Source organism: Apteryx mantelli, chromosome 2 (genome assembly GCF_036417845.1).
Source record: "Apteryx mantelli isolate bAptMan1 chromosome 2, bAptMan1.hap1, whole genome shotgun sequence".
NCBI lineage: Eukaryota > Metazoa > Chordata > Aves > Apterygiformes > Apterygidae > Apteryx > Apteryx mantelli.
In genome coordinates this window covers 124,587,660-124,600,572 of record NC_089979.1, presented here as the reverse complement: position 1 = coordinate 124,600,572, position 12,913 = coordinate 124,587,660, and the positions used below count along the sequence as shown (strand labels likewise).

Sequence of the window (12,913 nt, the reverse complement as noted above, 5' to 3'; positions counted from 1 at the left end):
CTTGCTCAGTCGCTTTCCCTTCTCATTTCTGTGCCAGCAGGGACAAGGGGAAGTTCTTGCAAGCACCCCATGGGTCAAGGAGTCAATTTAAAGTTCGTCTGTGGGATGTTTATAGAGAAGGAATAAGCTGTTTCATGAGTGACAACATTTTATTTTACCCATTGGCATCAGAGCCAAGCAAGAGCCAAGGTAAGAGTTGTCTGTCACTCTGGGGTTGAAGCTTGACTGCAATCAAAGGTGAGATCACAGATCTTGCAGAGATGGTGAAGCTGGCAGGCAGACTACCTGTAAAGCAGCTAAAACAGCAAGAACTGCAGCACCCAGATATTTTCCCACATTCTTGGGTGGATTTTGCAGGCTGTGCTGAAATGCATTCTGCCCTTGAATACCCTGATACTGGTGCCCAGGTAAAATCAGCTAAAGCTAACATAGTCATACCAACATGAGCTCCAGGCATACCTTTCACTGTAGTGTTGATATACCTTGATTTTAGAGTTTATTCCCTTGCTCCTCTGGCTTAGAAGGAACTACCAGTGGTCATTATTCGGAGGACATTTAAACATTTTAATCTAATGCAGTGGAAGTAAAGAATGACAGAAACCAATGAGAATTATTTTCTCCCATAATAGCTCATTTGGAGAATATGTATGCTGCTTTCTGGAGATGGTGAACTCTAGGTGTAGCTCAGCTTGTAGGTTTTTCCTGTTTTCCCACTGTGTGTTTTCTGTGCTAAGGAGCTAGGGAGGAGTGCCACCATGTCTGTCTCTGTGGTGAGCAGGATGGTCATTAATGACCATGCACAGGACAGTAGGATGGCTGTATCCTAGGGGAAATCAGTTTTCTGCAGAAAGCTGCAGTTGTAAAGAGTAGCAAATTTCCACTGAGAGGAGGAGGCAGGCAAGACAGAATCAGCAGAGCAAGGATTAAAAATACAAAGGCTTCAAAAATGAGGAATAAATCAAAAGGCTTTCTGTGTGAGGTGTATTTTTTTTTTTTTATTGCCAAAACTGGTCAAGTCTGAAACATGCTGATCTTAGGGATGAGGGAGAGAATGGCCTGCTGGAGAAGCTCTGAGGTGGGGGTTGTAGGGACAAAACTGCCTAGCATTTAGACAAATGGCATTTGCAAGATGATTCTTTTTTAAAGCGCTCGTTCTTTACTTTTACACAGAGCACGAACATGCAGAACTGATGAAGTTGTGAACACTGCTGTGTTTTTCACTTTCTCAAGGAACATCTTTATTGCGGAGGCTTCTGGGCTTTAGAGCTGTCCAGTGATACCTGAGCTAGGTTAAAGCTAGTGACGTAGCTCTGTCCTCTCCTTTAGGCCCAAGTATGACTGTGGCATAGACTTGTCCCTGTGTCTCTCGCTACGTGCACTTGAGAATTTGGACTAGGGTCATTTTCTTCTGCTGTTCCCCACTCTTTCAGGTTTGTTTCTTCTCTGAATCGCAGAGTTTGGCTGTGGCACTGAGTGTCTCTCTCAACTTTGGGTGCCTCAGTGGGTATAAAAGTCCTCACCCGTACTCTAATGGTTTGCTTCCCCCTCTCCTTTTCTGCTGCTTAAACCTTGCTCTCCCCTTGCAGACAAGCTGGAGAAGAATTGTCTTGCTTAGGATGCAGTCATTTTACTCTCATAACGGATTTTGAAAAACTATTTCAGAAAGGAGATAAGTTATAACTGGTGTGAAAAATCATCATTAGGAGAACACCTTTAATAAGAATAAATTTACTTAGATTTTGTAATTATGTTTTTATGTATATATGTGTCTTAAAAATGTAAGCATACATAAACGTTTAAATCTCAAACAAGAGGATGATTCTTTTCTGACTATGCTCAGTATGAAAGGCTAACCCAGAGATAAGATAACATTCCCATAAACATGGAAGCTTAAACAAAGGAGCTGTTGTCCTGAGAATGAGGGAATCAAAAAGAAATCGAAGTTTGAACTTAGGAAATTGTCTTACAAAATGGAATGTTGCATGTACAGTAATATTTAATGGCTTTCAGAAATTGCAGAACAGGGGAAATCCATAGGTCTTTCTCTTGATCTCAGTGGTCTCTGGAGCAAGCCCAAAGAAAGCGAAGGGCAAAGGCATCTGGGAAATGAATAGCTGTTGTAGACCTTTTATTTTACTTAAGTTTCTTGTTCAAGATGTTGGCCTTTTGAGAACTTCCTTTCTTGAACAGCAGAAAGGGAAAGGGTAGAAAACTCCCATTGTCTGAGTAAGTGGGAGAAAAGGGTGCAAGTGCTGCTGATGAATAAGATGTTTCAGGGATGAGTAAATACATGGCCTGACACTGCAGATGCTTGGCTTATGAGTTGGCCATTGTGTGCACTGCATACTGTGCAGAGTAGTTGCTCACATTTATAAATATTTGCAGGCTATAGATCTGTTTCTAGTAGGATATTTCTTTGACTCCATGAAGACTGACCATATGTCCCTTTTACTTTGTTTCTGTGCTTCCGCGTTGCTTCTGATGGTCTGTGCAAAAAGCAATTTGCCTGCCACTACAGGTGTTCATAGTAAATTTTGTGTTATTAATTTTTAAACCCAGCACATTTGGCAGATTATATTTCAGCTGCCTGAAATATAATTTATCTGTGTAGGATAAACTTGCCATTTATGTGTATGATAGCAGCAGTAAAGTGAGCAGTGTCAGCATTGGGGCGTTCATAAACCTTTAAATCCAGCTCTTTTTAGAAAGCGAGGAATAGAAAGCAGAATGTATTTGTTCACTGTTATTATTTTATTTATTTTTTTCCTTTGCAAGGTTGTTTCCTGGGACTCAAAACATGCAGCTGCCAAGCAGTGTTTTTTCCCTAGCTGAGGATGTTCACTAATATTTGATGAAGATGTTGCCCTTGGTGTTGCCAACCCTCAGAAGTTTATTGCAAAGTTCACAATATTTGTTTCTTAAACCCTTAGATCCTGAGGCATGCGATAAGATGGGAATCTCAGCTTTCAATTTTTAAAAAAATGTAGGTTTCTCTCCTTCATGGTTGAAAAGAGAGGCATGAAAATATGACCTGAGTATATCACAAGGGCTCAAGATATATAAGCAAAGTAAAAAGATATCTCAAACATATTTATTTCTTATTAATTTTTTTAATATTAAAAGTTAATTTAATAACTTTTGGGCATATTAGTGAACAACAGAAGCTGTGCGTGCTGTGCTGCTTTGCCAGTTACAGAAAGACTGTGGGTTTATCCTAATGAATCACAGTTCTCTCTCACACAAAATATGCCCAATACTCAGCATAAGGTCTGTTTTTTCATGTAAATCTTTACATGGATTGAGTACTGTATTTCATTTACTTAGTGAGTTTGAAGGTACCTGAGATCAATAATATACAAAAGACTGTTCTTGAGGGCTCCCAAACCTGACTGAAGCTAATTTGCTTCCAAATCCAGTGTTACTGATCAGGTTTCAAGATGTGGTCACTGTCTTTTTTGGTGAATGCTTTCTTCCTGGGGAAAAATCTCCCAGCAGGATGATAAAATATTTAAAGTCTTGCTCCCTTCTGTAGATTGCCCCATGTCTTTCTCAGAAGGGATGGGTTACGTGGCGTGTCTTTTTTCATAGTTCTCCATCCAGGGTTCTGCCTGGGGAGACCAACTAGGTGTCCTTTTAAGGACAGAAGACACGGGCTATATAAAGAGTATATTAATTTGGCGAATCCCATGGCCGCTCTAACCACTTCCAGGTCCATATAGGCTGCTTCTGGGGGCAAACTGAACCAAAGAGGAGCTCAGCATTGCCAACACTGGCTTTCCTTCTTTAGGGGATGCACTGCCAAGGTGTCCAGTAAGAGAAACTGGCCCAAAGCTTGATGGAGGAGTTTGTGGTCGACTGCAAGATTTGCGTTGGGTCTAGGGCTCGTTGGTTCTTGGAAGCATTGCCTCATGAGCCGAGCGCTATGAGACATGCTAATTACGCCATATTCCCTGCCTCTCAATGTTACCTTAAGTGTCACTTCAACACTCAGAGACAGAAAATAATGAGGCAGCTGCTCAGTTGGGGTAAACAGGCGTAGCCCCTGCAACTCAAAACTTCGGCACCACATCTCTAGCAACCAAGAGGCTGATCCAAAGCGCAGCTTTTAATGAGCCCTTCCTCTTCAAAAATATTTACCAGGCTGACACAGTGAGGCTAATATGTTCAATTATGTCCATCTTCATTTGTGCAATAAAGAATGAAGAATTATTTATATAATAGACAGTGGCTCTAAATATATTTTTAAACCTATAAATGTGTTTTTGTAATGGGTGAATCTTCTTTAAAGGCTGTGTTTACGCACAGGTTTTAAAGCATTTTGAAAACATTAAAAAGTTTAAAACATGATTTGTAAATTATGTATCTGTATGACTTGATGGACAGCTTCATCTAGTTTGAATTTTATTTTTGACAAAAACTGATCACGTAAGAAAAGGTTTTTGGGAATTCCTGCTTTGCAGCCCTGACCTGGGAGTTGCGATAAATTGCCAGCAAGAACAGATTGGTCCTCTTAGAAATAATTATTACAGTTATTATAGGCCTTGCACTGGGGAAAGCAAAGTACTCACTAACTGAAAACACACACATACATGTTCTTGGTAAGGATATTTCCTGATCTGAGGCTGTAGAGAGGACCTTCCTCACCAAATAGGCTTGTTAAGTTATGAGCCTACAAACATGCTTTTACCTTGATAAACATGAATAGTCCCATTTAAGTTCACTGGGGCTTCTTACATGCCTAAAGTCAAACATGTGCATGAGTATTTCAAAAATATCATGGACAAGTGGCTTATCAAATCCATTTCCACACCCTGTCCTGAGGCTGCCTTTGTGTTACAGTTGCCTAAATAAATGGACTAAGAATCTTTGCTTCTGAAAACACACTTGGTGGAATTAAGTAAAATTCAAAGAAACTCAAAACCAGAGCTATTCTGGCCAGGTTCTGGGCAAGCAATGTACAGTTTTGTCCATGTAATTATAAAATTTCAAAATTATGCTCTTGTTGTTTCTCCTTAAAAATTTCAAGCAGAGAAAAATGTGCTCCTTTGCACCACTTGTGTCAAAGTTCAGCATGTGGAAAATGAATATAACCAACATTCCAGCCCTGAAAATAAAAGATTTAAAATAAATATACTGAAGAAAAAGAAGCAATTCTGTGATATAGTTCCTAAAATATGTGTTTTGAAATGTAAAAATCTTAATTAACAGTCCTGCCAGAAACTAAGTTGTGTCCAAAGACATCCGAAGTACCTGGAATTTTATAATTTGTAAATAATGAAATGGGAGCTCTGTGAACTCAAGAGGTCTCACTCATGCATTTGATTCAAATGGCCTCTGTGTGAACTCTAAAATGCTTAAGCTTTAAATTATCAGTTTGAGTTCACAGTCCCTGGTGGTAGCTGGAGTTCTTGCTTTTCTTTTTAATTTCTTTTCTTTTTAATTCCTTTTAGTTTCTTGGTTGTTATTAGAGAGGTACCTTCTGACTGAGATACATATTTTTTTACATTATGTTGCAGTCATAGAACTCTTTTAAGAGTAAATTGTTTTAGCGAAATGTCAGGAAATCTGCCCAAACTGAATGCTCAGAGTTCCCTTGAATAATGAGGCCATTGTTAAATGATTGAATACTTTAGAGATTAATATCATGGTATGCTGGCATGCTGCTTCATACTAACTGTAATTTAACAATGAATCCTCCGTAAGCAAGCAACACTGTGAATGAGAAATCGGATACAAGACAGCACAGCATGCAAGAACATACAAAATAAATTAGTTTTGCATGTAGGAATGGTATGTTGGGGAGGGAAGGGTGGTTATTTCCACAATATCTGAGACAATTAAATTGTTGGGTAGGGGAGATTCTTCAGGTTTGAAGATCTGCTTAATTTTTTGCTCCAACACCGGTGATGTCTTTATAGTAGAACAAGATAGCTTTTTTCCCTCCCATTCTTTGAAAATTAGGGTATGCCTGACATTACTGTTTGTGCCAGGGTACAGTAAACCACATCTCATTCTGTGAAGGGTTTCAGATGCCTAAGTTCCTTCCAAATAATGCATCCTATCATTATGCAGAAAATTTAGTGGTACTACTGCGTGTCTGCAAACAAAAGTTGCATTTTTTAAAGACATCTGAATTCTTGCAGTTACGGAATAATTAGTAGTTGAGGATTTAATGATGGCCCAGAAGACGGACTGAAGTGTTCTGCATGAAATCACAGTTATTAATTTGTGCATGAATTTCATTTTCCATACTTAATTTAGCAACTGTAAAATATTTTGCTAATTAATTATTAACACTGGTTATTTGTCATGGCAGAACTGTGAGGGAAAACATAGCTTTCTATCAAAGCAAAAATGTTAACGTCAGAATTTTAATTTAAATACGATATACAATAATGTAAGCATGCTTTAAATAGTCTTAAATAGCTTCATGTCAAACATACAGACATAAAATAAATATAATATATAGCACTAATTCAAAACAAACAGTGTTTAGAATGAAAATGGCAATTAAGAGCCAAATGTCTTGCTTGATCGCAAAAGACTGGGAAAAGAACACTGTAAAATGTCAGACTTTTATGGGGAGGCAAGTGGCATTTTATTCTGTCTTGGGTATCAAGACTGTGACAAATCTGTAGCCCTACGTGTGCTGTAAGTAGGATTTGATCTTGTACCTACTGAAGGCAATGAAAAAACTACCTTTGATTTCTGCAAGTGTTGGATCAAGCTACTTAATTTCATTTACATGCAGGCAAAAAATCTATATTTTTGGCAAGGAAAGGAACAAAGCTCCAGGAAGCATTACCTTTAAGCTACCAAAGTAATAAACTTCATGCAGGTCTGAAACTTCAGGTGTTTTATATTTCCAGAAATTTAGTATCTGTTGGAATTTGATTCACTGTAACTTCTGTGTACACTGGCTTAATTTCCCAAGATCTGAAAACAATTACAATAAATCTTCAGAGCCAGTGAACTTTTATATGGGACTGTTTTTCCAGAGGTGGGTGCACGTATAACATTTAGGAATGTGAATACCGATTAGTTTGAATAGGAAATACGACTCTGTTTCTTGGTAAATATCTGATACTGGCTTGTAAATATATTTCTAATTTGCATGTAGGACATGTGTTTCTGTGCGTTAACAGCTGAGTATTTTAGGGACACTGGAAAGGAAAGAATGGAGGGATATTTTGGTTGTAGGTATTTCTGTGCACATTTTAAGAGGTCCATTTGCAGTACTCTCCACCCTAAGTTGTAGAAATTTTACAAGTGAACTTCACTAAAACTACCAGTTTTCTATGTTCTTTGCTAAAAGAACACAAAAAGGATCACAGCTGCTCCAGTGCTGGATTAGAAACCTGTGATTTGAGCTAAACGGTGCCTGCATTTTCTCCTGAAAAGCAGGATTTATGAATATGATCTGTAAATGTAGTGTAATGTAAATGGCAAGACCCATACTCTGAAATAATCTTTTAGGTTCTTTTCTCCTGAATATGGAGCTGTTATGCAGGGGAATTGCTTGATCTTGTTTTTTATTTGTCTAAAGTAATAATAGTGTTCATAGATATGTACATATAATTAACTTATGTTTTTAATGTAGCTTTTTTTCCTCTCATACTTATGAAAAGTGTAGTTTTTGTTGGATGTGGGGTGATAGTGAACAAGATAAGCACATACATGAACCAAATCACTTCTGTCTTTCCTAACAGAAAAATCAGTACCAGAGGATAGTCTTGAATATGAACGCATTCTTTCACTAGTTAATCAGCTTGCATTCTCTTGAAAATTCACCCCTCACAGATGCCACAGTATTCATTACTGTCTGCTTAAAACTGGGCTCCTAACTTCATCGTTAAGAAATGAAATACATAGCCTGAGCTTCAAAATTGCTGAGCATTTCCCATCCCTTACAGAATTCAGTATTAATGACTGAGTAGCCCCTTTGGAAGTCCAGGGTCAGTTTTAGATGTACAACCAAAGGATTTAAGAGCCCCTTCCATCCCCACGCCCCTTATTGTGGTGTTCTTGAAAACTTGGACAAGTTGTTATTTTAAATTACTGTACTGGCTTGTATTATATTCCATGAAGAAATGATTTCTGTAAAGTTGACAGCCAGACAGAAGTAAGTGGAGAAGACAAGAACAATTGAATGTTCAACTCTTACTGTCTTGGGCAGGAGTACAGTTTTATTAATCCAATAAGCAGCAAGTTCCCTGCAACTACCTCTCTTTGCTACACAAACCATGTACAGGTCTGTGAAAACAAAAAGTGCTCTGAGGGGTATACGTTTTGTGGTTGTATCTCTGTATGAATGAAAAGAGAATTTGGTTTTAACTTTCCATTTTTTAAATTAAAATAATATACAGAATAATAACAACAAACCAGCCCAATCTTTTTTAATGGATAGAACATTAAGTGTTATATTTTGGAGGAAAAAATACAAGCATTGAATATGTCATGTTATGATAGACAAAGTGCGCAGAAATGATCGTGCAAATTAGAACTTTCTTTCTGAGTCACTTTCCCTTTTGTGCATGTTTGGATGGCTTAAGTTCACTTGGTAGTATATCTATTGGGACAACACCTCTCAGAGAATAAAATTTCATAAATCCATGATTTTCCTAATAGAGTCTGCTCTTAAACAAAATAAACCCAATTATGCTCTTTATATATTAATTCAGAAGAATGAAAGAGCCTCAAAGTTGCTTATCTAAATTCAATTACTTCTGGTCATAATTCATTCCAGTACAAAAGTTCCAGAGTTAAAAGTATATATTACCTAAATGCATAGAAATGCAGGCTGTATTCAGTAGGACAAATTATGCTCTGAGCAATGCATAAGGCCCTGAGTGAACCCGAACACTCGGGATGTAATTATTAAACTCTAAACTTGGAAATTACATGGTAACTCCATTTGTTTAAATAAGCAAGAAAGAATTCTGTGAACAAGTTACCTGGGTTTAAATCCCAGGCTTTGACTTTATTTAAAACGCATAAGAAATTCCCTCATTCTGGTTAAAGCTGTGTTTCATACATGTTTGTGCCCCTTAGCATGTTGTTTGGATATATGAGAATTGCTGTGTCCAGGTAGTAGGGAGTTGGGCGAGTGGTAAGAGACTTGGCTCGTCTGACCTGATGGCCATTTTGCGTTACAGGACTCGTCATGGCCAGCCTGAAGGCTGGCTTGAAGGATGGAATAAAATGTAGCTATCCCAGAGTCTTTTGTTTTCTTTAATGGCACCAAAAACGTGAAAAGTGGCTCTGGCCTCCCAAGAAATTCCTTGTTTGACCCTGCAGCCCTCAGTGACCAGCTGTCCCTTGGCCCGCTTGCTGCCTTGGGAGGTAGGTGGTTGGCAGGGGTCCCTCTGCCTTCTGGGCTGGTCTCCTGGGTGAGTCCCGGTGTCCTTCTGACCCTCTTGCCCCGCTTGCCTTCCCCTGCATTTGGCAAGGAGCAGGGATGGGTCACCTGCGCTCGCTCAAATCCTTCGTGTTCCTTGAGACAGCAAAATGCTGGGGATTGGAGCAGGCAGTGGGAAGGATTTCTTGTCTTTCTGTAGTTGTATCTCTTGCAGCTGAAGTGCTTCCTCCACCAACTATCTCCATTTTGACACCAGTTATCAAATAACTAACATGGGACCTATCACTCCACCTTGGTCTGAAATATAAGTACTGATGACTGCCTGCAAAGTCTTGAAATGAACTATTGATACTGCAGCTTTGACACCCGCTAGGGGTTTATTTCTGCACGGCTTGCATCTTTGCACAGTCTGCCGAGTAGTCCGCAAATGTGGGGTTTGATGGGATGGGGTGCTTGAGGGTGGTTTTTGCCCCAGATCTGCAGCTAGGGCAGAGCACTGAGCTCGGGCACGCGGAGATTGCGTCTCTCTGCACAGCACTGTGTTATCATCCTTTATTCATACCCGCAGTGTGCTGTCTATGTATTACTGTCATTTGTAGGGGAAGTGTTTTAAATGAGCTTTATCATTTTAAAAGTGGATATCGAATAACTGGAAAAGTTTCATCCCAAATTGACATACACAAGAAATGGTAGAAATACTAATATTCCTAAGAAACTATTTCCCCACCAAAACTGGTGTTTTATTAGAATGTAGGAATGGCTGGGCTGGTTCAGACCAGGATTTGGTTTCCAGCAGCGGTCAGTAGAGGTGCCTGGTGTTAAAACAGGGCCAACACATGATGATAGTTCTCTTGTATACTCTCCAGGTTTCTAGCAATATGTGACTTCTGGGGCCACAAATGTGTTTTCGAGTTTAGTTTCCTGAGAGATCTTCCACCCTAGAAGTTGCCTGATAACTTTTTTGTGCAGGTGTACTCTTGTGGGCACCTGCAGCATTCTGTGGCAGTGAGTCCCGCAAGTTAACGGTGCATTATGTGGAAGTGCCTTCTTCGGGGGTTTTAAACTTGCCGCCTCATAATTTTCTTGGTGCTTCCTATGTATTATGAGAAACGATGAAGACAACTAATGACCATCTCAGTGCATGGCTCGTTCTTTCATAGGCTGAAGAGTCCTAGTCTGTGTAGTTGCTGGTGGTGTGGAAGCTCTTTCATACCTGTGATCAACTGGTTTTAAATGAGAATTATTACATTACAAAAGCATTAAAAACATTGTTGAATGTAAGGGATTAAAAGGACTAAAAATAAGCAGTAAAAATTTATTTGTGCTTTACTACACTTCTAAATAGCAGTGTGGGAAGAATGTAATGAAAAACAACACATTAGTCTGGAAAGCCTCTGAATGGAAATTTCAGCTCAGATTTTCAGCAGACATATTCCTGAGGTAGCCATCGCACAGATTCATAACATCTATTCCTTCTGATACTGTAATGCAGTAGGATTACCTTAATGATACAGTCATTGTATTGAAGGGTTGGTAATAAGGTATTGAGATGAACTCAATTCCACAATTATCTTTTTCTGGCCAGAGCTTTTGATTCAAAATCTTTGAAAGATATCTCTATGCACCATAATTCAGAGGGAAATCAGATAGTGCTCATGTTTTCTCGTGACATACAAACCATGCCTAGTAGTTTTTGCATTAATAATGCCAGTACTTTATAGAGCAGAGGTGCAGGCTGTTGGATTTTATAGTAGTTGCCATTTAAATGCAAAAGAGTAAGAGGCCAGCTCTTAAGCAACATTTTATTCTTCTTATTTCTGTGAGCATTGTCATTGAGGATTACATTTTTGGACTTTCTGGGTGGATCGGATCGCACTAATAAAGCTCACACAAACAGAAAGCCAAACAACATTGAAAAGGAAGCGTAACTTTATACCACTCTCCATATGTGCAAGAAAGAAATATTATATATTTGTAGGAATGAAGTATCTGCCTGATTGCATGCAGCACACAAGTTAACATTCTTCATCACAGCTGATGTTCTGATTACTGCAAAATAATTACTTGAAATATTTAGGAAAGCTCTTCAAATTAATTCTAATTACTTTCTTGTGGTAGAGCTCAAGGTTTATAGCTGTAGATTAAAGTGAAAAGCTTACATACAGCTAATTGCCTATAACTATGTGTTATTGTGGCACCTTTTCCTGCTCTGATGTCTGTTTTTGCAAACAGTTAGGTGTGCAAGTAACTTTATGTGTTTGAGGAAGCCTCTTCTGAAGTGAACAGAATTACTTCTATGAGTAAAATCTCTCAAGTAACTAAGTGTTTGCAGGATCACAGTATGCAGCAAATAACTCTGGGAAGTCTGTAATAAAGCAGCAGAACCGCAAATGTCTGTCTTTGCTGGCAAGCAATGGTAGCTCTTAGTTCTCACGTGACTTGGATGAAAAAAACGTATCAATCCATTAGGAGTGGCCCAGCTAAAATGGAGGCTGGGTGTTAGTTTTTGTTGGCGGAAGCTTAGGTAGGGGTTGGGTTTTATTTGAGGTTGTTGTGAGTTAGCCGCTGATTTTTGCTGGATTCTTTTTCCATGTATCTGTCAGAGGCCCTTTACTGTACACGAGAGGCATGTTTTTCATGCATTTGATTTTAAATCTAAGTAAATCAAATAAATGAAGGGCCACTGCATGGGCCAAATTTCCTTCTGGGCAAGTTGGCCCACAGAATAGTCATAAATCATCTCGGCAGAGGGTTTGGCTATGCCTTCTTAAGATATGTGCTCCAACGTCTTTGAGGCCAAAGTCAGCTCCAGGTATTATCATGAAGAATGATAATATTAATCCTGGAGGAATCTGGTCCATCTATATTAAAACGAACCTTATTTGGCAGCTCAGAATTAGAAATATATTCTTAAGCGAGGTTAATTTACTTAACCAAAGGAACATTTTTAGCAGTACTGGCATCCTAAAATCTCTGCTATAATTGGCATTTATGCCAGGAGTCTGAGCGCAGTGATAGAGGTGGACAGGGTATGGCAAATGACCAGGGCTCTTCAGATGAACTCTAAAGGTGTTTGTTGAACTGAAGCAGCAGAAAGAACCTCTCCAGGAGTATCAGGCAAACATTCTTCAAGAGCACTGGATCTCTCCCTTGTATGTGTGTGTGTGTGTAAAAATAGTATCTATGTATATGGTTATAATATGTTAACATGAATTTCTGGTTTTTGTCTTCTTTTTAGGTATGGGAAAATTGTATCCACAAAGGCAATTCTTGACAAAAACACAAATCAGTGCAAAGGTATGTGCAAAAAGTCCTCCCTGTGAGTTCATTGTCTGTTTGAATGATTGACTGGTGGCTTGACTGCCAAGGCTTTGGCTCCAACTGTGCAATCAACATAATGTACGGTATATTGCAAACATATTTAATAATGCCAATGCTTTCAGTTGTGTTTCCAGTAACATTTCTCATTAATTTTTTTCATTAACAAACAAAATGAAAATCACAAATCAGAACAAGTATCAAATTGCTTCGGCAGAAAAGTAAATTACCTTCTAA

At 38.8% G+C, this 12,913-nt stretch overlaps 1 protein-coding gene across 11 annotated transcripts in view; it reads left to right on the top strand.

The window, feature by feature from the left end:
- Positions 1 to 12,913, top strand: part of RBMS3 (RNA binding motif single stranded interacting protein 3) — a 722,481-nt gene that overhangs the window by 381,322 nt on the left and 328,246 nt on the right. For all 11 annotated transcript variants that reach the window (XM_067291474.1, XM_067291473.1, XM_067291476.1 and 8 more), the window contains one exon: positions 12,597 to 12,655. In XM_067291474.1, coding sequence (XP_067147575.1) covers positions 12,597 to 12,655 — 59 coding nt within the window. The remainder of the gene's footprint in view (positions 1 to 12,596; positions 12,656 to 12,913) is intronic.